The sequence below is a fragment of the Gekko japonicus genome, unplaced genomic scaffold (genome assembly GCF_001447785.1).
Source record: "Gekko japonicus isolate JY-2015 unplaced genomic scaffold, Gekko_japonicus_V1.1 scaffold1442, whole genome shotgun sequence".
Taxonomy (NCBI): domain Eukaryota; kingdom Metazoa; phylum Chordata; class Lepidosauria; order Squamata; family Gekkonidae; genus Gekko; species Gekko japonicus.
Window position 1 is genome coordinate 248,864 of NW_015163646.1, and position 25,364 is coordinate 274,227.

General features: G+C 51.2%; 1 protein-coding gene across 1 annotated transcript in view; it reads right to left on the reverse strand.

Annotated features, from left to right (window-relative positions):
* The window catches only part of SBNO2 (strawberry notch homolog 2 (Drosophila)), a 129,773-nt gene that overhangs the window by 71,382 nt on the left and 33,027 nt on the right, over positions 1-25,364 (reverse strand). Inside the window, exons 2-4 of the mRNA XM_015407638.1 lie at positions 20,808-21,063; positions 18,566-18,645; positions 4,559-4,682 (exon numbers count right to left, since the gene is read on the reverse strand). Coding sequence (XP_015263124.1) covers positions 4,559-4,682; positions 18,566-18,645; positions 20,808-20,936 — 333 coding nt within the window. The 5' untranslated portion in view covers positions 20,937-21,063. The remainder of the gene's footprint in view (positions 1-4,558; positions 4,683-18,565; positions 18,646-20,807; positions 21,064-25,364) is intronic.

Consider the following 25,364-nt stretch of genomic DNA (forward strand, 5'->3'; position numbering starts at 1 on the left):
CGGGGGGGGGGGGGGGCGGAGCTACCCACCAAATGGCTGCCACAGCTTACCTTCAGTCACACAGTGGAGATCCCTGTGCTGTGGCGGCAATGGGTTTTTTAAAAATCGGCACTGCCAATCAGAAACCTGGCTGGGCAAACATTCCACCTGGCCCTGCCCAATTTCTAAAAACACCTGGCAGGCACCAGTGGGCACCCCGTTGGGGACCCTGCTTTATATCAACAGTTGATATAAAGTTGAGGCTAAGGGGAATGGGGGGGTGGGGCATCCTAGCACGCCCACCTGACTTAGGAGAGGGCTTGAATTCTTGCCGAGCGTGCAGTTTTTATGCTTTTCTGCCAGGAGAGAGAGAGACTGAGAGAGTTGAAGCCTGCGTGAAAAGCCTGCGTCCTTCCAAGCTCCTTCCACCCTTTCAAGCTCCTTCCACCCTTTCAAGCTCAAATCCTTCCACCCCTTCAAGCTCAGGTGCCCGGGAAGTGGTTGCGGGGTAGGGGGGAGAAGAGGTGCTGTGCACAGGCACACTTGGTGGCTTTCCATCACCGACACGCTCCCCAGTCTATGTGCGAATAGCCTCCCTCTCCCCACTTGCAGTGTCCCCTCTAAGCTGAGTTGGTGTGAGTTAGCTCACAGGTTTTTAGCCTCCAGCTCACAGGTTTTTTGTCTTAGCTCGGGAAGGACGACTCCAGAGCAAACTGACTCATGTAGCAGCCAAATCGCCCGCTCGCAACTTTAATGCCGGTAGCTCACGAAGTAGAATGTTTGCTCACAAGACTCCACAGTTCAGAGGGGGAGCATTTGCTCCCCAGTCATGAACAGTGGATCACCTCACTAAAGGCTGTGAACAGGATGGCCCAGGAATGCTCCTGCCTCTCCCCCTCCCCTCCCCCCCCCCCCCCCCACCAAACCAGTCAAAGGGAAAGGGGCCCTGGCCGAGCTCGCTTTCGGGGACCCGGACCGGATGCCAAACGGCAGGCATTCTAGTAAACAAAGAAGCCAGAAGAAGAGGGAAACATTTCTAGTAAATGCTCCCGGCGATGCCAAGAAAAGGGGTGATGAAAGAAAGGAATCTGGGAGAACGGGTTCCAGCAGCTGTTTCGCTGGGTGTACATCTGGCGGGAGTGCTAACCGATAGCCCTCTTGGAAACCCACTCGGTGTCTTCTCTCCTGGTGGAGACAGCTCCAAATCGGGGGGGGGGGCATACGTATCGGCTCTGGCCCAGGTTCAGATGGAGCCAGCGTCACTTGACGAAAGAAGATCACGCAGACTCTCCAGAGCACGTCTCACCTGTCTGAGTCTCTCTGCACGGGGGAGGGTATTCCCTGGGGTCCCTGCCCCACCTCGCAGTCAAGGATCCTTGCTGCTACCAAGTGTTGGTGCGCACTTGCCAAGGTTATTACGAGGCTCCGACCCACACGGCTCCATCAGCGCAAAGGGCTGTCCCAAGCGAAAGAACAGCCCCTCGCCCCTAGGGACCCTGGGCAGCCTCAAAAAGATTCTCGCTTAACCATTTGATTCGCACAACAAACCTGTGGTGTAAGTTAGCTTAAGAGAGAGAATGAGTAACTGGCTCAAGGTCACTGGGGAGAGCTTCGTGGTAGAGGAGAATTTGAATGCAGGTCTCCCAGACCCCAGCTTGAGGCTCTAAGCCCCTGACGTGTATTGGGTGCCCGCCCGCCCACTCAAAAAAAGAGCTAGATTCGCATTCGGCTGCACTTTAGAGACTAAAAAACGTATTGGGGTATGAACTTTCGAGGGTCAAAGCTCTCCCCCAGAATTAAACCCAAACAAAATGGTAACCATATAAACTAAGCTTGTTATTCCTCATTCCTGTTTGGTCTTGTGTCTGTTAAACACCTTCATTATGCTAAATGCGAATTTACTGCTCACTCTCTACCTATACGCATGGACTGGTAATCTCCTTTTCGCTGTATCTGAAGAAGTGTGCATGCATACAAAAGCTTATACCTTGAATAAAACTCTGTTGGTCTTAAAGGTGCCAATGGACTCAAACTTTGTTCTCCCTTCATCACACACTCTCAAAAGTTCAGGAAACCCCCCCCCCCCCCAAAAAATCTCTGCTCTCTGAACCCCAGTGTGGAGGAAGGCGAGGTATAAACGACGTACACAAATAAATGAACTGCAGCTGGTGAAGGGGCAATCTTCAGGGGCGCGTTCTCCCAGATGAACTACCTCAAAATATTAAGCTCTCCCTTCAAAAGCTCCCTTCAAAAGCTCTCCCTTCAAAGCCAGCGTGATGCAGTGGTTGGACTACACCTGGCAGGCCTGGGTTCCAATCCCCATTTGTGCCCTGGAAGCTTGCTGGGTGACCTAAGGCCAGTCACTCTAACTGGCCTACCTCACAAGGTGGCTGTCGCAAGGACAAACGGAGAAGAGGACGATGTTAGGTGCTTTTGGTCCCCAGTGTGGAGGAAGGCGAGGTATAAACGACGTACACAAATAAATGAACTGCAGCTGGTGAAGGGGCAATCTTCAGGGGCGCGTTCTCCCAGATGAACTACCTCAAAATATTAATATCGGCATTAGAGGTCCTATGGAGTGACTCTCTCTTATTTTATTACCTTATGCCCGTTGCAAAATTAAAAAGGGGGGGAAAAACCCAGTCATCACTATTTTGCTGTACCTGCCGCTTATGTGAACCGACTGACAGTTTTGAAATTCTTTCTAAACGCACTTTGAGAACGTCATGGCTGCAAGGTGGTAAAACGATCAATGAAATAGATTTTCCTCTTGTTTGTGTTCCACCGCCTCCCTCCTGGGCTCCGCTTGGGGTCTTCCTCTCCCTTTGTAAGAGAAGCCCCCTCCCCCAGTCCCTAAAACCCCGAGAAGGCCCAACCCTTATTCTCTCGCTGTCCTACAGCCGGAAAAACGGCCAAATGTCACTGATTCACTGCTGCCACCACTTGGCCTAGTATCCTGTTACCAATGAACAACCTGTATACTTTGGGCCACTTGAAACTGACACTTCAGCGGCACAGAGGCAGCATGCAACTTTGCCGGGTCCTCCCGGGCAGCCAGAATTGGCTACAGCAGCCTTCTCGACTCATTTTGGGGGGCCCCTACAGAGAAGGCCCTGCCATGGCTGCCGAGCGGATAACGGGAAGGTAAGCCAGACCAGATCCTCTCAAGCTGACCCAAGGGAAAGGGGGTAAAATGAGAGACAGGGCGTCCAAAAGGACAATCTAAAAATCTTGGTAGAGAAGCCACACAAACACACACACACACACACCACTGGTTCAGAGATCAGCAGCTCAGATACAGGATCTACCTGTAAGATGTTTGTTTTCCCAGGAATGTAACTTGATCCAACTGAGCCTTAATTGCTGCCAGCTAATTGTTTTGCGCTATCAAACGCATCTTCGTGCCCTGCCCTTTTCATTCTTAGTGACGAAATTAAAAGAGGGGAAACATAAATAAATCAAGGAGGCACCTTGATCTTCGTGCCCCAAATCAAACCAAATTCAGAACCAAATGGAAGACTGGAGTTGCTTTGGATTCCCACTGGCGAGGAAGGCAGTTTATTCATAGAAATAAAGTCAATCATCAGTCAATCACGACACTAGAAGCTGTCCGCATATAGGGCCTTATGATATACCAGATCTGTTAAGAAGGGCTCGCCTGAAGGCCAGTCAAAAACTGGCTCCAGGCAACCGGACAGGGATACTTTGACGAGAGTTGGGTCTCCTTCCTTTTTAGGCAAATATGAGCTAGGAACATGGGTTAGTAAAGATTGCTGTGGCCTATTAACTCACTATCAAGGCTGTGATATAGCAGGTTTCTCCCAAGGGTGCCTTTCACCAGCTTCAGCGGGGTAAACAGCTCCACTTGTTCTGACCATGCTCTAGGCTACTGTAATGCACTCTTTCTGGGGCTGCCTTTGAAATCATAACTGAGACACAATTGCCAGATAGGAACAGAGCTCCGGGAACATTCCGCTTCCATTTTTCTCTCTCTGCCTTGGCTGCTAATTTGTTTCTGGTGGACACCCCCCCCCCTCGACCCACCTATGCCAATCACAAAGACAGTTAAAACCAGGCCCAGCGCAGACAAGACAAACACTCTTGAGATTTTCAAAAAGACTTGGCGCCCAAAGTGGCATGATTGTGTTCATCTGCGCCAATGACTCTCCAAGAGGATCTCAGGCTTGCTTTATAACTGCAATCCCTCCCCCACTCAAGAAAAGCAACGTTTGGGTGGAGATTCCATTCCTTCTGCCACAGGGAAGATCTGTGGCATCCAACCCCAGATTTGGAACGGCCCATCCCTGAAGACAACCGTTTTCTTCGCTTTATCGCCACCCAGGATTTCGATTGTGTTCCTTTTCCGGCACCCTAGCTCTGCTTCTTTGACCAGTGAGATTCAAAGCCCGGAGCCCGAGCGGAGCTTCCGTAACATGCGCTGTTCAACCCCAGTGCCTGTTCTGGGAGCGCAAAAAACAGGATGGACTCCGCAAAGGAAGGAGATCCATGCGGTTCGCTGAGGTGACCCATCCCGATTGAAATGACGCGTGCTCGCGGGGGGAGGAACGCTCGGCCTTACCTGAGGAAAACCGCCGTTTTTGGGTAAGAAATCGGCAAGGCCTGTAGGTGCATAGTTGGAGTCTGAGAACGGCTGCCTGCTGATGGAGTTTGTGTAGAAATCGGAAGTGGTATTAAAATATTGCCTGCCGGGGGGAAAACAGAAGGAAGACAAAATCGAGGAGAAGGATTAATTTACAGGTAGATCAGTGCTAGGGTAAGGTCCTCGGGTGGTGAATTCTGCAAGGTAATTTACACCTTGGGCAACAGACTCTTTTCCGTCTCTCCTGCCTGTCAGTTCCCATCTGTTTAGCCCATTCATGGCAGACCCTTCTCCCCCCCCCCCGACCCCCAAGGCTCTCAGGGTGGCGATAACAGTGTTTCCCAGTAGCCTGGGACAGAGAAAAGTCCCTGCCCTCCGCTTCCATTGGCAAGCACCTACTTTTACAACCCCCTATCCTGTCCCTACTTAGTCACCCTTTCCTTAGCCTGAAAAGCCTCAAACATTTTAGCCTTTCCTTGGATAGCCCGTGGATCGTTTGGAATGTTCCTTCCTGCTCCACTGGCCCCACTGCTGGGCCTCCTGATGGCACCTGGTATTTTTGGCCACTGTGTGACAGAGTGTTGGACCAGATGGGCCACTGGCCTCATCCAACATCTTATGGTCTTATGTTCCACAATAATCTCCTCTTGAAGAACAAAGTTTGAGTCCTGCGGCACCTTTAAGACCAACGGAGTTTTATTCGAGGTGTGAGCTTTCTTGGGCACGCACACTTCGTCGGACAATGAAATGGAATTACACATCATCGTGGTATATATACATAATATAGAGGTTGGCTTGTTAAATTAGCATGCAAAACAGTGAAGATTTTTTTTTTAACAGATAAAAAGAATTGACAAGCTTGGTTCCTGATTATCGTCTGTTTGGCTTCAGATAACCAGAAACCGAGCGCGTCATTCTTTTGATCTGTTTAAAAAATATTTTTCACTAACTAATTTAACAAGCCAACCTCTATATTAATTTAACAAGCCACCTGACCACACTTCTGGTAACATGTGGGGTGTGGCCTAATATGCTAATGCGCTTTGCTGTCAGGGTGTGGCCTAATATGCTAATTGTTTCTTCTGTTGGGTGTGGCCTATTATGCTAATGAGTTCCTGCTGGGCTTTTTCTACAAAAAAAGCCCTATATACAACCAATGCTCCCTCTAAGCTATGGAATCTGGTGAGCAAAAATTCTCGTTTGTGAGCTATTGGCGTTAAAGTTGTGGGCGAGCCATTTGGCTACTGCATAAATCAGTTTGCTCTGGAGCCCCATCCTTCCTGAGCTAAGACGAAAATGTGTGAGCCAGAGGCTAAAAAAAATGTGAGCTCGCTCACGCTAACTCAGCTTAGAGGGAACACTGTATACAACGATGATATGTAATTCCATTTCATTGTATGACAAAGTGTGCATGCACACGAAAGCTACTTCTTGGATAAAAATCTGTTGGTCTTAAAGGTGTCACTGGACTCAAACTTTGTTGCATGGGTAACAAATATGTCAGAACTGGAGACTGATGTACCCTAAACTGTGAGAATCCAGTGAGAATCCTCTTAAAGATTATGGGAGCCCCCTCCTCAGCCAGCCAGAACGTAAGGCTCTCTGCATGCTTCCTCGTGCTGGAGTTTGGGGTGGGAGAGAATGGGACTTCTTATTTTAGAAAGAAAAATGGAAGGGGAGGGGAGGGGGGTCTGACAAAGTGGTCTACAAGATCCTGGACACACACAGAGAGAAATCAGTTCTCTTTTTCTCTCTCCAAACATTACGGTTCAGTGTCATCTGTCCCGGGATTCACAAAAGGAAGTCGTTACAGTGCCTCATGGGAATGAGCTACAAAACGCAGTGACCGATGCTAGCTTAAGATGAGACCGGGGGGGGGGGATTCATGGTAGGTTGGGCTCTCTCGGTGATCAAAGGCAGCTTTTCTTTTACAGGAAAGGAAAACAGAGCCTCCATGTCCCAAGGCAATCCACCTTTACGACCACCAAGCGGCAGGAACAAACTGCGGGGGGATACGCAGCCTGTGAGTGTCTATCTTGCTGCCCAATGGTGGAAACAAAATACCGGGGGGGAGGTTCTACGCGATCCAACACCCCTGCAATAAGAGAGGGATACCGGGCTGACAGGCGGGTTTGCCCTGCCCAATTCCCAAGGCCCCTGCACAGTAACTCTTCCCTTCCAGAGACTGTAGAAAAGAGCAAGAATCCAGGAGCACCTTAAAGACTAACAGGGGAGGGGCAGGGGAGGAGCTTTTGTGAGTCGCTCCTCACTTCTTCAGGTACGTCCAGAGACTGACGGGTTGGAAATATTTTAACAACAGGACATGCTCACTGGATCACGTATACCATGTAGCCAGGGCACAAAGTCTGGCTTTGCTTGGCATGTGCCCACGGTGCAAATGGCCAGTGGGGGTGTGTGGCCATTGGAAGACACTGCCCCTCATGCTCTGCCTCCAAATATCAGCCAGGTTGCCTGAGCAACCCCACGCTCAGGAGGGCGCTTCCCTGAACGGGAGAGGAGCCCTGTCAAATGCCTCCGGCTGTTGCGCCCCAGTGCAGAGAGGCCCAGAACAAACAGAACGGCCTGCCCTCTTGGCAGGAAGAGGGTGTGGCCGCTGAATGGGCAGGCCTGCTATCTCTCCAGCACTTGGGGCGGCAAAGAGATAACACAGACGCAAGCAACCAGCTTTGCTGCTTTTGGTTTTACTACCAAAGCCGCGGGGGACCTCCCAGCGCTGCTGCTTCCGCAAGTTGCTTTGTCATCCTTCCAGTAAAGCAGGCGTGTGGACATGAGACCGTTTGCGGGCCTGGGCTCGCCTCCCCCCGCCCCACTGCTTCCAGCATCCCGGAGACGGCTCTGAAGCCTCACAGGGCACCAGCCACCCGCAGAAGAGCTAGAAAACACAAAGCCCTGGGCATGTTTGCCAGAGGCAGCTCATCAGCTCTGAGTGTCACATACATAGCGAGTAGATTTCTTTCCCGCACAAGAACTCCGAGCTGAGTACCTCTCTCTCTGCTCCTCCATTTTAGCTTTGTGGCGCCAACGACCCTGTGAGGTAGGTTACGCTGAGTGTGACTGACCCAAGAAGGGATTCGAACCGGGATCTTCCAGATCCTAGCCTGACCTGCTGACCGCTATCTACCACCCTGGCTTCAAGCAGACTGGGTTGAGCCGAACTGGCCAGTGGATTAGAACATTTAAAAGGAACGACGAATTGACAATCTGCCTGCTTTTTTGAGTCGGCTGAAGCCGAGCCGATTTGCGCGCCCTTTTGCTGAAACGCCGAAGGACTCGGAGAAAGTCGGCGAGGGGAGAAGAAGGGAGCCGTCTACGAAACAGAGCCTCCATGCCCAGAGGCAGTCTATCTGGGAGAGAGAAAGGAGGGAAGGACCACCGCCTTTCCACGCTTCTAAAGGGGCGTCCTGGAAAGCATCCGTCGAACTGCAGAATTCAAAGCTGGGTGGCTCTTTCGTTTGATTTGGCTGGACTCTCCTGGTGTTAACTCGCAATTGAGGAAAGAGGCGTTTTGAAAGGTTCTGGCCTCTTCCCTTTCTCCTCTCCCCCCCTTTATGTTCTCTTGTTAATTCCAGGCAGTAGTAACCCAGCCTACCTGGAAATCACCCTCTTGGGAGCAGGAATTGAGGGATAAAGGGAGTGGAAATGGGGTGACCACTACCCCCCCCACACACAAACAGAAGCACAACATCTGTATATATGAAGGCGCCACGTGCAGAATCGGGCCCATTGGTCCGTCTAGCTGCGTACTGTCTGCACTTAGAACGGCAGGTGGGTCTCCAAGGCTGCAGACGGAGAAAAACCTTTCCCAAACAGCTGCTGTGTGAAATCCCGTAACTAGAGACAGACAAGAGATTGAGCCGGGAGACCTTCTTGCATGCCAGGCAGGTGCCTTGGAACATCCTGTCTCTTCCCCCTGCTTCCGGCCCTCTTCGGCAACACCAGGAACCATTTTTTTAGGTGCGGAGGGCGGGGTGTCTCGTTTTTTGCACTCCTGCCTAGTATGAATGCACAACTGCGGTGACCAGATGGCATGCCCGGGCAAGCAAAGGGTGTGTTGTGGCAGCGCTTCTCGGATCAGCTCGTGCCCCCTCTCCCCACTAGACCTACTCAGAAGCAGCTGAAGGGAGCGAGACGAGTCCCGGCCCTGGCCGAAGTTCCCAGAAGCCAGAACCACGGAGCAGCTGGCTTCATCTCCCCGAGTAAACCCGATGTGCGGCCGACATGCGGACGGTGTCGCTTCGGTTTTACGTTTCCGGCAACACCGCTGGCCGGCTCTGGACAAAGAAGCGGGTTTGCCGGCTTGAGCGGCGCGGCTGATTGCCGAACGGCAGGATCTGGGGACTATCTAATATGCGCACCGGCAGCACATCGATGGCCGCCATGGGTTTTCAGCAAGCCTCGGGGAGAATGGGTCGCAATCAATAAGCCCAGTCTGCAATGCGATGCACAGGACAAGAGAACTTCGGTTAACACCTCCCGAGAGCGCTCAGAAAGCGGGATTTACAGGAATCCTCTTGAAAGACAAGAAAAAGAGCACTCCCTCTTCCAAGCAGGGGCGGTGGCAGGCGTCCAAAGGCAGAGAAGGCAGCTCCCGACTCCTGCGGAATGGGAGAGGGAGTGCCAATGGGCAAGAAGCGTGTGCTGTCTGCCCTGGCACGATTGCCTCACCGTTCAGTCGGAGAGCCAGGAGTGTCCTGCGAAAACAGGTTCCAGCAACTGAAAAGCCGGAATGGGCAGTCGTGAATCTCCAGCACGTGTGCGGGGCCTGAGCAGCGCCGTTGCAGCTAAGCTAGCTATTCTTCTGCAGGGGGGGGGGGAGTCTGAGACCCCAGCCCTGCCACTCAGGTGAGGACCAGTGAGGCACATCGTTTAGGACTGTGATGTTCGCTCGGCGGCTTGGGAGCCGTACCAGTCTTAAGCTACCCCTCAGCTCTTTCGGGCACCTTTTGCAGTTTGCCAAAAAAACCCACAACTCACCATGTTTGGGGAAAGGTGGCAAGGCCGTTGCCCAGTGGGGCTTGGCACATTGCTTGCATCTTGAAACGGTCACTGGCAGAGGGACTGGAAGATGGGTAAGCCGCAAACCTCCCTGTGTTGGCGGGCCTTTTGCCAGGGATGGAAGTGGAGGGACCAGCTTCAACAACTCCCCATGTACACCCTTATGCACAGCCTCTGTGTTCTCAGCATGGCACTCCGGCAGCTGCCGGGAAGAGCGCAAGCCGGCCACGGGGGAAGGGAGTGTAAAACCCCCACCGCCACAAAAGCCCCTCCCCCCGAAAAAGAGCAATCGGGCTACAGCGGGGCGGGGGTGGCTCTCCTCCACTTTCTCTGCAACCAGCGTGCTCTACTCCGGGTGTCTTGGCAGCAGCGTCCCCTCTAAGCTGAGTTAGTGTTGAGCTAGCTCACAGGTTTTTAGCCTCCGGCTGAGGCATTTTTTTCTTCGTTCAGGAAGGAGAGCTCTAGAGCAAACTAACTGATGCAGCCGCCAAATCGCTCGCTCACAACTTTGATGCCGGTAGCTCGCAAAGTAGGATTTTGGCTCACAAGACTCCACAGCTTAGAGGGAGCATTGCTTGGCAGCCTCATTCTTTTCCGGGCAAAAAGACCCTGAGAAGGCAGAGAGGGACGTTCTTCTCCTCACTCCAAAGATGCAAGGGCCACCTAAGGCTTCAACGGTCAATGAAACTGCTGAGCGGTCGGGTTAGAACGGATAAAAGTACTTCTTCACCCAAAGAGTGATGAACACATGGAATTCACTGCCACAGGAAGTGGTGACGGCTACAAGCATGGATGGCTTCAAGAGGGAATTAGATAAGTATATGGAGCAGAGGTCCATCAGTGGCTATTAGCCACAAGGTATAGATAGGGGCTCTGGGGCAAGTGATGCTCTGTCTTCTTGGTGCCTCAGGGGGTTAACAGTGGGAGGGCTCCTAGTGTCCTGGCCCCACTGGTGGACCTCCTGATGGCACCTGGTATTTCTGCCCACCGTGTGACACAGAGTGTTGGACTGGATGAGCCTTTGGCCTGATCCAACATTGGCGTCTCTTATGTTCTTATGTTCAACGGTGATGGGGAGCGATCCCCCTATATGCTCAGAGGCACTCTAGAAATTGAAAAGGCTATAGTTACATTTTCAATATTAACTGTTATATCTTGTATTGCTGTACGTGTGCTGGGAGGGGGGGTCATTCTGTAGCCACCTGGCTCTCTGGGTTGATAGTAACTGAGAGCCGGCCTGGTATAGAAGAAGAAGAAGAGATTGGGTTTATACCCCGCCCTTCACTCGAAGTCTCAGAGCGGCTTACAGACTCCTTTCCCTTCCCCTCCCCACAACCTTTGAGGTAGGTGGGGCTGAGAGAGCTCTGAGAGAACTGCCCTTGAGAGAACAGCTCTGACAGAACTAGGGCTTGCCCAAGGTCATCCAGAAGCTGCAAGTGGAGGAGTGGGGAATCAAACCCGGGTCTCCCAGCTTAGAGTCCGTGCACCAAACTGGTATAATGGTTAAAATGTTGACTAGGATCTGGGAAATCCAGGTTCGAATCCCCAGTTGTGCCATGGCAGCTCGCTGGGTGACCTTGGGTCAGTCACACACTGTCAGCCTAACCTACCTCACAGGGTTGTTGTGAGGATAAAACGGAGGAGATAAGAATGAGGTAAGCCACTTTGGATCCCCACTGGGGTGATGGGCAGGATAGAAAATAAATAAATAAATAAGAATACAGCTGTGAATGCAGCTTTGCACGGGTTTAAGACCAGGTTCAAGTCTCTCTTCCATCACAGAACTCGCAGGGTGATCTTGAGCTAATCTCTTTCACTCAGCCTAACCTACCCGCAGGGTTGTTGCAGCAGAGGAGGAGAGACAGATGCAGGACACAAACGGAGGGATGCAGGTCAATAGACAGCCGGGAAATAAGTGATTCTTGCCACAAAGATTGGACTCGGGGCTACAACAATTCAAATCCAATTCAAGTTTCTTTTCAAAAGGCAAATTTTTCACACGACCCGATGGGTGGGACAGCCTTTCGTTTTCCCCTTTCCGTGCAGACTGGCTTACTGTCTTGAGGCATCTATTGGCACAAGCTCACTGAGTTCACACTGCAATTTTGCTTAGAGATGAAAAAATTCCCGAAATTTTGAAGCTCGGAAAAAACCCCGGTTTTTTCCCCAGTTTTTTTCGGGGGGAAACGGAAATTTTCGGAAAAATTGAAAAAAATGCTACATTAGCATTTCTTTTGTCTTTTCTAGATTGAAAGTCATTCTGTTACTTTAGGAACATAAAATATGACTATGGACATTTTTACTTGGCATGAAATTATCACAACTAGCATATTAAAAATATAGTGTATCCAAACAGTTATTCATCATGTTAAAATAAAATGTTCCATAATCATTTTTTTTTTCTTTTCTTTTTTCAATTTTTCCAATTTTTTGGAAAAAAACAAAAAAGGCTTCAGGAAAAAAACAGGGGGGGAAACGGGTTTTTTCCTAATTTTTCAGGTTTTTTTCCGGGCCTTCACATCTCTAATTTTGCTTTTGGCTACAGCTGCGTTTTACATCCCCCACCAAAGGCCTCTAGAGAACTGGAAATTGACTCTTAACCACAATGGGGGTGGGGGGAGGAAAGGAAAGATGCAGTCCTGAGGACACCTTCCTGGGAATGAGCCCCATTTATTAACCGGGGGGCATACTTCTGAGGAGACCTGCTCGGCACTGGTCCCTAACTTGCCTATGTTTTGAGGCTTTACACCCTGCTTTTTCTCTCAGTTATTAGCACAAGTAAACTTGCCTGAGGATACCCAGAATTTGAACTCGGATCAAAACTCTGCACCTCACAGGTCTACCCCCCACCCCATAGTAGAGGTCAATGTTCCCTCTAAGCTGTGGAGTCTTGTGAGCAAAAATTCTACTCTGTGAGCCACTGGCATTAAAGTTGTGAGCGAGCGATTTGGCTACTGCATAAATCAGTTTGCTCTGGAGCCCTCCCTCCTGAGCTAAGACAAAAATGTGTGAGCTGGAGGCTAGAGAACTGTGAGCTAGCTCACACTAACTCAGCTTAGAGGGAACAATGGGTGCGTCAATGCACTCACGTGTTAACGAGGGGGCACATCCCACCGTGCCAGCGATTACCAGCACCCTCCCCCTTGATTCAGGAAGAGCGACTTAACGCAGCCAGCTGCCGTTTCTCAGCACCGCTATACCCGGAACTGTTGGCTGCCTGCCTCTCCCCCAGATACTCCAGAGAAAGGGGACATACAGAAGGGTCTACGCTGACCCGGCCTGTCTTACGCCCACTTAGCGTTTTATGAAGCTCGTTAGTGAAATCTAGGCTGCCACAGAGAAGCTCCTCTGTGCTCTAAACCTGTTCGGAAGTTGACATGACGTCAAATGGGGTGGGGACGGGGAGGAAATCATCACAAACATTTACTCCGTCCTTACCTGGCAAGCTTCGCCGCTCAGCTCAAAAATATAATTATTTTAAAAGAGAAGCTGAATGCAAAAATACAATTAAGACCAACACCCCCTCTAAGCTGTGGAGTCTTGTGGGCAAAAATTCTGCTTTGTGAGCTACTGGCGTTAAAGGGGTGAGCGAGCCATTTGGCTGCTGCATAAAACAGTTTGCTCTGGAGCCCTCCTTCCTGAGCTAAGACGAAATGTGTGAGCCGGAGGCTAAAAAACTGTGAGCTACCTCACACTAACTCATCTTAGAGGAAACAGTGATTAAGACATGTGTGTATCTCGCTGGAATGACCCGGTTTCTTTCCCCAATACCAGGCACTCCCCGAGCAGGCCGCCTATTCAGAGACAGACTGCTCCTGTATGTGGAAGTTCTACTGAGCTCTCCTTCCTAGAACCACTGGCCACCAATTTCCTAACCCACTTTTCAAAATCCAGACAAACCAGCTTGGTACAATTCATCAACTGTCGGGTGAAAAATTTACCTGCTTTAATTTTTTTTAAAATAATCTTTACAGGTACTGATTGCATCCTCTCACATGTAAAACAAGAATCAAGCCCTTAAGCAGACATCTTTTATTTTTATATGGCTAAACGAGGCTCTTTGCACCAGGTCTCGCAAGACCTCTTTACTAACCGAAGGCAGTGCTAATCGAAGGCAGATACTACACCCACTGAGCCATCTCTTAGCAGTAACTGATCTGCCCCAAAAAAAGAATCAACAGTTTTGGATGATCAAACAGTTTATAATTCCTATAATTTCATTAATCTTTACAGACAGTCCTATGCACTAAGTCACCGCTGCTAACTCCTAGAGAGCCAGTTTGGTGTAGTGCTTAGGAGTGCGGACTCTAATCTGGGAGAACTGGGTTTGATTCCCCACTCCTCCACATGCAGCTGCTGGTATGACTTTGGGTCAGTCACAAGTTATCGCAGAGCTGTTCTCAAGAGAGAACTCCCTCAGCCCCACCTACCTCACAGGGTATCTGTTGTGGGGAGGGGAAGGGAAAGGAGATTGTAAGTTGCTCTGAGACTCCTTCGGGTAGTGAAGGGCGGGGTAGAAATCCAATCTCCTCCTCTTCTTCTGTTCTCATGCGGGGGGGGGGAGGGAGAGACAAGGGGAGAACTGTACATTCCAAACAATACGGGTTTTCTTCAAGGCAAATGGGGGAGGGAAGGATTTGTAGGGCAGAATTGACAGGCTAGCTATGGGGGGCAGATAGCCCTCCCCCACACACACACCCAATTTTCTTTGAAGCTCCCCACTCATCAAGCTGTGAGATTGGAAGGCAGCCCAGCTGGGAAGAGGAGAGAGAATCAATTAATGGAGTATTTGTAGGGCAGAATTGACAGGCTAGATGTGGGGGGCAGATAACTCTCCCCCACACACACACCCATTTTTCTCTGAAGCTCCCCACTCATCAAGCTGTGAGATTGGAAGGCAGCCCAGCTGGGAAGAGGAGAGAGAATCAATTAATGGTCTGGAAGGGGGAGCGTGTTATTTGACAAGATTTTAATGTTTTCTGTTCTCGTTGTTGCCTTTTATGTATGTGTATGTTATTGCAAGAAATTGCAAGTTGATAAATAGGTACCACTTCGGTGGGAAGGTAACAGTGTTCCGTGTGCCTTGGTGTTTAGTTATGCCTACCACATGACCACGGAAACGTCTTCGGACAGCGCTGGCTCTTCGGCTTTGAAACAGAGATGAGCACCGCAACCCTAGAGTCGGACTCGACTGGCTTTCGAGCAAGGGAACCTTTACCTTTATGTTATTGCACCACAGACCTAACAGCAGGCCCGATTTTGTCAGATCTCAGAAGCTAAGCAGGGCCCACCACAGTCAGAAGGGAGACCGCCGATGAAGACAGTGGCTGTGATGCAGAGACGGGCAACGGCAAACCACCCTTACTTGGCTCTTGCCTGGAACGCAAGATGGCATCACCCTGAGTTGGTTGCCACTTGACGGCAACACGTTATTTTACTTTATGTTATTGTGGTGCATGTGCATTTTGAGCTTGGTCTTCCTTGTTTTAATGGCGTGTTTTTGTTTGGTTTTAATAGTGTGTGTTTTATTACATGTGTTTTTAAGTAGCCTTGATGGCCCTGGTTAAGGCAGAGAGGCAGGGGTATATATTCTGCAACAGGGGATTTCCTGGTCGGCGGTGTATTCTCACAGCATGCTCCGTCTGTCCCCGAATCAATAAGCAGTGGCATCTTAAGTAAGGCCCCAAGCTTCAAGTATAGGCTACTGGGGTCTGAACTTGCTGAGACTGAGAGAGGAAAAGATCTTGGGGTCGTAGTAGGTAGCTCAATGAAAATATCAACCCAGTGTGCTGTTGCAGCGAAAAAGGCAAAGCTTTATGTTAGAGATTATTAGGAAAGGGATTGAGAATAAAACGGCCAGTGTTGTAAAGCCTCTGTATAGACCTTTGGTGTAGCCTCATTTGGAATACTGTGTACAGCTCCGGTCTCCGTATCTCAAAAAGGACACTGCGGAGCTGGAAAAAGTACAGAGGAGGGGGCAACCAAGATGTTTGGGGGGTTGGAGCACCTTCCCTATGAGGAAAGGCTGAAGAATCTGGGACGTTTCTGCTTAGAAAAGAGACGACTAAGGGGAGATATGATAGAGGCTTATAAAATTATGCATGGGATGTGGAGAGAGTCGACAAAGAGAAATTTTCCTCTCCCAAAAGACTAGAACTCAAGGGCATCCAACTAAGCTGATGTGCTGTAGGTTCAGGGCAGACAAAAGGAAATACCACTTTACGCAGAGAGTGATTAAACTGTGGAACTGGCTGCCAGGAATAAGCAGGAATAAGCATAGACAGTTTTCAAAGGGGATTAGATAGACGCATGGAGGAGAAGTTATCAATGGCTAGCCCTGGTGACTGAGGGGAACCCTCCACGTTCAGAGACACTAATCCTCCGGATCCCAGAGCCAGGAGGCAACCCTCGGGGTTGTGCCCTGTTGTGCCCTGCTGTTGGCCCTCCAGAGGAAGTGGTTGGCCCCCGTGTGAGACAGGATGCTGGACTAGGTGGGCTAGTGGTCTGATCCAGCTGTGCAGCTTAAAGACACGGGGCAGCTCAGACATGGACAAGCTTAGGGTGAGGGAGACGAGGTGGGAGGTGCGAAACCACGGAATGCACTTTCCTATCATACATACTAGCGGCTCAGCAGGGCCGGCATCAATGGCGGGTATAACCGTGCGGCTGCCCAGGGCCAGCAAAGGGCCCGCAGCCATCTAGAGACACCTGGCCCACCCAACCCCACCAGGAACGGGAGCCCAGCCTTGCAGGGGCCTTGGTCACCCATTCATGCTGGGAGAGGAGCCTGGTTGCTGACTCTGGGTTGAGAAATCCCTGGAGCCCGGGGAAGGGAGGGGATATGATGCCATGGAGTTCACCCTCCCAAGCATCCATTTTCTCCAGGGGAACCAGTCTCTGTAATCTGGAGATCGGCTGTCATTCTGGAAGGACTCCAGACTCCACCTGGAGGTTTGTAGCAACCCAAGCTGCAATGTTAGGAGAGTCAAGTAACGAATAAATGTGCACTCCAAGAAACTTTTTGTAAATTGACGTGTTCTGTTTATGACTACCATTCTATAAAGTGCATTGTGGGCTATTGTAACATCCTTGTCAGATAGGTACATTCAGTTTCACAATAACATTCAGTTCATACAATTTCACAACTGCTAGTCAATTTTGCATCAGTGTTTTAAAAGTCAAGCCCCAACGGGAGTTTCCAGAATTACAAGCCCCAGCTAAGATCCATGGACAGAGCACTCCTGTCATTCTGCAGCCCCCTTTTTTGAAGACTTCATGCAAGTAGAAGCGGGCTTGTAATTCCGGAAACTCCCGTTGGGGCTTGACTTTTAAAATACTGAAGCAAAATTGACTGGTAGTTCGTGAATATATGTACCTGACAAGGATGTTATAATAGCACACAATGCACTTTATAGAATGATAGTTATAAGCAGAACACGTTCATTTACAAAAGTTTCTTGCAGTGTATATTTATTTGTTACTTGATGCACCTGGAGGTTGGCAACTGGAGGGAGCAGCACATGACTTCTCGAGGCTCCATTTAGCCCTGACGAAGAGCTTCAAGGAACTTCGTTCTCCCCACCCCTGGACGATGCACGGACAGGCATACGGGGAAGGGCCTCTCCAAAACCTGCAGCCAGCCCTTTCCAAGCTGGGATTGTCTCTAAGTTATCAGTGCAAAACAAGAAAAAGGAAACAAGTTTCTAGTCCTCAGTTTTTAAGGTGTCCTACAGATGCATCTGGGAACTACAGCTACAAGCCAGCATGGTATGGTGGCTGGTGGGTTCAAACCCCCGGTCAACCACGATGCTCATCCAACTATTAGCCACAAGGTATAGATAGCCACAAGCTATTAGCCACAAGGTGCGGCTGATAGGAACTCTCAGGCTGGGGCAAGTGATGCACTGTATTCTTGGTCCTTGGGGGCATAAGCATATGGAGCAGAGGTCCATCAGTGGCTATTCATATAGGTAGGGACTCTGGGGCAAGTGATGCACTCTATTCTTGGATGCTTTGGGGGGGCAACAGTGGGAGGGCTTCTAGTGTCCTGGCCCCACTGCTGGACCTCCTGATGGCACCTGGTATTTTTGGCCACTGTGTGACAGAGTGTTGGACTGGATGGGTCATTGGCTGATCCAACATTGGCTTCTCTTACGTTCTTATGTAACTACCATGGGGTCAGTCATATTCAGCCGCACCTTCCTCACAGGGTTCTGCGAAAACCATTTTATCCATTCATTTAGAAAAAATATACGCTGCCTCCGCGGAGACCTGCTCAAGGTGGTTTACAGCTAAGATGATCCTATAAAACCGTTTAGACACACCCATTGGTACAGCTGTTGGGGGGGCGCTGGACCTGGAACACTTGGGTTCAAAGCCCGACTCTGCCCCGTAGCTCACCAGACCAGCCGCCCTCTCTCAGACTGGCCTACCTCATGCAAGAGGAGAACACCGTGCACAGCCCCCACCCCCTGGATAGGAGGCGTAAAGGTAAAGGTAAAGGTTCCCATGCTCGAAAGCCAGTCGAATCCGACTGTAGGGTTGCGGTGCTCATCTTCGTTCCCAAGCCGAAGAGCCAGCGCTGTCCGAAGACGTTTCCGTGGTCATGTGGCCGGCATGACTAAACACCAAGGCGCACGGAACGCTGTTACCTTCCCACCGAAGTGGTACCTATTTATCTACTTGCAATTTCTTGCTTTCGAACTGCTAGGTTGGCAGGAGCTGGAACTAGAGACGGGAGCTCACTCCGTCATGCGGCACACTCGGGTCTCGAACTGCTGAACTACCGACCTTCCACAGCCTGCAGTTCAGCGACTTAACCACTTGAGCCACTGCAGCTCCTTTCATAGGAGGCGTAGAAATGGTTAAAAATGACCTGTAGGACGCAGGACTGACCTCCTGGGGGGAAAGGCAGGTGGGAAAAGCAAGAACAAGCCAAATATATACATATGAAAACTGAGGGGTACTTACTGGTTGTCACTTGTGTACGGTGGATACAGAGCAGGCAAATATGGGCCTGAGTGCCACCAACTGGCAGGCAGCGCGGAATCCTGGAAGGGCAAGAGGACAGGTTCAGAGACCACGGCCTGACCCCCAAGCCCGATAACAGTAATCATCACCCTGACTAGAACTTCCACGTATCACGAAGGGGAAGGAGGCTGGGCCGTGATCCCTGAAACCCTCCCTGGTTCAAACCCCGCCTCTGCCGTAAACCTCAGGCACCCCTCAATCATAGCATCACGGAAGGGACCTCCAGGGTCATCTAGTCCAACCCCACGCGGAATGCTCCGCCCGGCTCTCAAACTGGTCCCACCCGCAATGGGGGTTGCAGGGCTGTTGTACGGGCTTGAGGAAATGCCCTTTTGGTGCACGGCGAGGCCGAGAAAGTACAGCTACTGTAGGCAAAGCTGAACTTCCCAAAACCTTTCACCCGCCTGCTGGATAAACAGCTGCAAACTTTTCAACCTGCTTACCCCTCCTCCATCAGAGCAGAACTGCGGTATATTCAGCACCTCCCTGGGCTCAGTTACTCATTCGCTCTCAGCCCGGGGGGGGAGGGGGGGGTTAAGGGCCAGCCCCCTAGCTCGTATCTGCAGCCTCCTCACTTGCTCAGTTAACCTTAGACAGATTGCGTAACGGGACTCTGCATCCGTCCCACAAGCAGGGGGGAAAGCACAGAGCCAAAGGAGAAGGGGCCATGCCAAGGTACATGTGGGCAGTCCCCTCTTCATGTTCTGCACCCCTGTGGCTGGTGGAAGGATGGGCGGCAGCCAGAAAGACCAAACAGAAAGTTGCATCCTCTCCCCCCCAAATTGCACTGGATAAAATCAGGAATGCGACAGAACGTTTTCAGGCACGTGACCATCAAGGGGACTCAGCTGGGCCCGGCATCCGCCAACCCTCAGGTAGGGCAGTTCCCATGGCCTGGCCTTCTGGCAGGGCCCACTACCACTCACCACCACCAATGTTCCCTCTAAGCTGAGTTAGTGTGAGCTAGCTCACACTAACTCAGCTTAGAGGGAACAGTGACCACCACCCCCAAACACACCATTTCCCTGCCTGCTCACTTGCGCATGCCCGGCCCTCTATGCTTCCCGCTGCACACAGTGACCGGTGCCGTCAGGGAAAGTGCAGTCCAGATAGCTGTGAGCGTGGACGTACAAGACAGGCAGTGAGACACATAGGCGAGCTGGCGTGGAGGGGGGGGGCAGGCCAACTCTCTGCCCAGAGCTCCCCAAAAACCGGAACCTGCCCTGGGCTGAGCTCCTAGCACAGAAGCCAAGGAAGACAAACCTTGCGTTGCTGGATCCGATCGCTGGCCCATCTAGCCCACCACTCTGTTGCCGAAAGTGTGCGTGTGTGTGGGGGGATCCAGACAACTCTGGAATAACCTTCTATGTAGAATCTGAGGCTTGTCAGGTTGCTTCTTGACACACACACCCCTCTGTGGTAGAGCACTGGCTTGGCATGCAGAAGGTCCTGGGTTCGAGTCCTGACACCTACTGGGTTCTATTCCTGCCTCCTACTGAATCAGACACGCCTGCTGCCTGAGATCCCTTTACCTGGGAATGGCAGGATTTGAACCCAGGAGCCCTCCCCGCATGCAAAGCGGGTGCTCTGCCCTTGAACCACAGCCCGCTCCCAATCAGAACTGGTATTGGGCATTAGGGTAAACCAAGCCTTCCAAGTTCTCTGATAACACCCCAAATAACTATCTTTCAATCCCAGAGAGACACACCCCGCACACGCACGCACGCACGCACCCACCACCACCTCCTAAAAGTAATTAACTGGTGGAACTCACTGCCACTGGATGCAGAGGGGGCGCACTCACTTAGGTGGCTGTTCAAGGGGGGGGTTGGACAAATTCACGGAGGACGAGAGGCTACGAAGCAGGTTGGCTGAACGGAACCTCCATGTTCAGAAGCAATATACCTCTGAACACCAGTTGCTGGGGAAGGAAGGCTCTCTCTGTGCCTTTGTCTGTGGGCCTTTGGGGAGGTGAACTGGATTCGTTGCTTGCAAAAGTGGACGCTCAGCTGGAGAGACCGTCGGCCTGATCCAACAGGGCTCATCTGAGGGACCAACTTACCACCCTGGCCAGCCTAGGACTTCTGCGCTGCAGGCCATCTATGGTAAAACTCACTTCTTCTTCTTCTTCCCGTGGAACGCTCACCGTTCCTGGTGCTTCCCCGCCCCAAGAGCCACTCACCTCTATGGCGGGCATGCCAATCTGAGACGGAAAGGCCGGTATCCCATACAACATGCTGCCCGGCTGCTGGTGCGTGTGAGGCGGGTGGTAGCTCTTCCCCCCGTCCATGGCAAGGCGCATCGAGGGCATCAGGCTTCCGGTTGCTTCATGGGGGAAGCCGAGGCTGACGAGAGAACACGGAAGCGGTGTGGGGCAGTGGCGGCACGCGGGGCAGGGGGAGAGGTTTCTACCTGTGCTCTTCGCTCTGCAGCATGCCCTGCGAAAAGGGAACAGAGATTCAGGAGCAAGTCGCTTTTTCTAAGGGAAAGGGAGCCAAGCCTAACCTCAAAACAGACACACAAATAAAAGGACAAAAGCTGCACGGCACAACCAAAATCTCACGAAATGCAGCTGTAAAAAAGATCACCCGTGGCAGAAGCTTTCTGAAACACGATGCCAATCTTTCTCTCTTGCTGGCAAAACACAAGATGGCAAAAACACACAAAAAGCACTTTGAAGAGTCACTTATAACCAATGTGTGAAGCAAATAAAAGCTATTAAAAATTCATATGTCATTACGTTTATATAAACTTCAAGAATCTTATACTAGAATGGAAGCTTCCCAAGTGCACTACATGTACAGCATCATGTCAGAGAACTAAACCCATCAATTACAAAGCTAATTCCAAATCGTGACGGTTACTCAGTTCAACAGGTAAGTCTTCTGAAAAAACAGGGACTTGCTCAATTCAACAGGCAAATCTTCTGAGAAAACAGTGGCATCAAGGCCACCTGAAACTTCTGTGTTCCACAAATAACAATTCACCAGCAAGCATATACAAATTTTCCAGTAGACTCTGTTGTTCCAGCAGATTGACGTGTTTCACAGGTTAAAATCATGTTTCCAGTCTTCATCAGAGTCAAGAAGAAGCATTTTCATATGGAGGTAGTAAATTTTTAAAAAAAGAAGATACAGATATATGCCATTTGTAGAATAATAATGCAGAACTCCAAAAAACATAATACACAACAAAAAAAACAGACCTCACAGACTCATCAGAATTCTCACCACTTCCCATAATGGAGATTTTTTGGGGGGGGGTGTTTTTGCCATTATAGCACTGTGTTACCTTAAATATTTTCTTGGCAAAACACAAGATGGCAGGGGGGTGCCATCAGGGCAAAGGCCCCGCGCGTCACTTGTTGCACAGAATGAAGGAGGGCACAAAAAGTTGGTCTGCCAACCTGCCGTGAGACAGCTGGACTATGAATAGACCTGCACAGACCCGGGTTCAGATGCTCACTCAGCCACAAAGCAGTCGCTCCGTCTGAGCCTAACCCATCTCACAGGGCTCTTATGTAGCCACAGTGGGGAAGTGGCTCCATGTGCCATTTGGAGCTCCCTGGGAGAAAGGCAGGGTTTAGAACATTTTTGTCCTGCCTCTCCTTCAAAGAGGTCGGGGGGGGGGGGGCGTAGCTTTCCTTGTACCTCCACGACAACCCTTAGAAGAACAAATCAGTCAATCCTAAAAGAAATCAACCCTGACTGTTCCCTGGAAGGCCAGATAATGAAACTGAAGCTCAAATACTTTGAGAAGGGAGCACTCACTGAAGAAGACCCTGATGCTGGGAAAGTTTGAAGGTCAACGAAGACGGGGATGGCAAAGGATGAGATGGCTAGACAGTGTCATTGATGCAATGAACATGAAATTGAGCCAACTTCAGAGGACGGCGGAAGACAGGAAGGCCTGGCGTGATCTGGTCCATGGGGTCGCGAAGAGTCGGACTCGACTGTGCGACTGAACAACAACAAGAGATTTGAATCCAAGATTCCCGGTCTCAGCCAGTACTCCCTCTCAGCTGAGTTAGTGTGAGCTGGCTCACAGTTTTTTAGCCTCCGGCTCGCACATTTTTGTCTTAGCTCAAGGAGGAGGGCTCCAGAGCAAACTAATTGATGTAGCAGCCAAATCGCTGGCTCACAACGTTAATGCCAGTAGCTCACAGAGTAGGATTTTTGCCCAAAAGACTCCACGGCTTAGAGGGAGTACTGGTCTCAGCCCAACACGATAACCACTACACCAGGGGTCCCCAACCTTTCCACGCCTCCGGGAGCCTTTGGGATTCTGACACAGCGTGGTAGGGGCAGCCACAAACTGGCTGCCCACAGCTTACCTCCAGTCACATGGGGAAGACCTTCGTGTCGTGGTGGCAGCTGCTGCCAAAGCGCTATTTTTAAACATCTGCACAGCCCATCAAAAGACTTGCAAGGCAAGTTCTCCCACAGAATATGAAGCAGGTCCTTGCCAGGAAATCACAGTCTGTGGGGACATAGAGGACATGTGCTCACATGTGCCAATGACCCAGCGTCTTCCAAGAGCCACCCACTACCCTTCCGTTACCCGGGGGGGGGGGGCCTCCGTTATACAGTACCTTTCCCTATGCTTCCTTTGTGAACTATAATATTAGGCCCCAGGGCATAGCTGCAACATAGAGAACGGCCAGGCCCATAGCCAGGATTTTGTGGCTTATGGGGTAAAAAAAAAATTCTGGTGGGGCTGCCATCCTTTTTATGTCAGCTCCGACCCCCCCCCCCAAGCCTGACGACCGGTGGCGCACCCCTCTCCCTCCCCTCCGGCAAGATTTAAAGGGCCCTTCAGCTGATCGGCAGGGAGCAAGTGGCCCGCCGATCAGCTGGAGGGCCCTTTAAATCTTGCAGGAAGGGAGAGGGGCCCACGCCATCCTCCGCTTCTCAAAAGCATTCAAAGGACCCCTTTTAAATGCTTTTGAGAAGAAGCTGGGGGGGGGGCGTGTGTGTGGCCCCCATTCCTCCCAAACAAAATCTTGTGAGGCTGGCCCTTTAAGGAAGGGGGCAGAGCCCCCGATAGCCCCACTGTCGCTACGGGCCAAGGAGCGACTGCAACAAAAGCTACAGCAGAAGATCAGTTTCAGTTTCCGAACGCAGGGGACCCGTGCCCACAGCTTCTCTCTGCCCTCCCAGCTACCCCAGGCCATGGGGCACGTGACACACACGCGGCTCCCCCTCCCCAGTCAGGGCAGCTGAAGTCAACGGGGCCAGAACCGGAGGCCGCCCTAGAGAGCCACGCACGTGCGTGCCCCGACACATGGGCCTTGGTTACAATTACCCTCATGGGCTCGAGGGGCACCAGCTATGCCGCCTAATATGCCAAGTTCTGGGATTTCGAACAATTTTGGTAGCAATGGGGGAGGAGGCGCCGTTCCTCTGCAGGGGCAGGCCGATGCGATCATTCCGCAGAACGTTCCAAAGGCGGCAAACGGAGAAGGGGACGAGATCTGTCCCACCTTTCAAATGACAGCTGGTGCAGAGTGGTGATCAGAGCGGGACCCAACGGTGGTGGCTTGTGGGCGCCATGGAGCCCGGACACCATCCCTGGCGCCCGCCAAGTATTTCCAGAAGGTGACTGAGGCCGGTTGGAGCTTTTGCCCAGCAAGGCATCTGACTGGCCATTTGAGATCCGATGGACTATGCAGGTTTGGCTGTGCTGTTACAGCACAAGAATCCTTGCCATGTGACTAAAGGGGGGCTGCGGTAGCCATTTTGTGCCTCCTGTAGCAACCATTTTGTCCCTGTGCCCACCGTGCTATTTGGTGCAGTGGTTAAGTCTGCGGACCCTACTCTGGGAGAACCGGGCTTGATTCCCCACTCCTCCACTTGCAGCTGCTGGATGACCTTGGGCAAGCAGGGAGGGTGGGATATACATTGAATAAATAAATAAATAACAACAGTAAAAGCCGGCATGCCATGGGTGTGTTTTCGGTGGGCATTCTCCCAGCAGCTGGGCCCTCCCTTCCTGCCTTGACTTCTGGGCTGGCTGGAGAAACAGTGGGGGGTGGAAAGGACATTGCGCAATATGGCGATGTCACGTCCCGGTGAAAACCCAGATGTGGCCATAAGCACCTCAGCCAACACTCTGAAAACTCAATGGTAATCCATAGGGTTTCCAGAGTGTCAGCTGATACCCGGATGTCCTGTCAACATGCTGCATAGTGTCACATCCACTCCTTGTCCGGTCCCCAAATCTCCCGGGGGTGCCAGATAGCGGCCTGGGATCCCTAGCTAGAAGGCAACATCAGAAGGAAGAAGAAGAAGAGATTGGATTTATATCCCGCCCTTCACTACCCAAAGGGGTCTCAGAGCGGCTTACAAACTCCTTTCCCTTCCCCTCCCCACGACAGACACCCTGTGAGGCAGGTGGGGCTGAGAGAGCTCTGAAAGAAACGGCTCTTTCTCAAGAACAGCTCTTATCAGAACTATGCCTTGCCCAAGGTCATCCAGTAGCTGCAAGTGGAGGACTGGGGAATCAAACCCGGTTCTCCCAGATTAGAGTCCACACCCTTAACCACTACACCAAACTGAGGAGACTGAGGTAAACTGCTTTAGGTCCCCTATTTGTGAGCCGCCCCGAGCCTGCATTGCGGGGAGGGCGGGCTATAAGTTTAAATTATAAATAAATAAAGGCCAGGGGGCTATGCGGGGCTACCCTATTCTGTATGTTGCCCCCAAGCTGCGGGGGGGGGGGGAACAGCGACATGTGGACA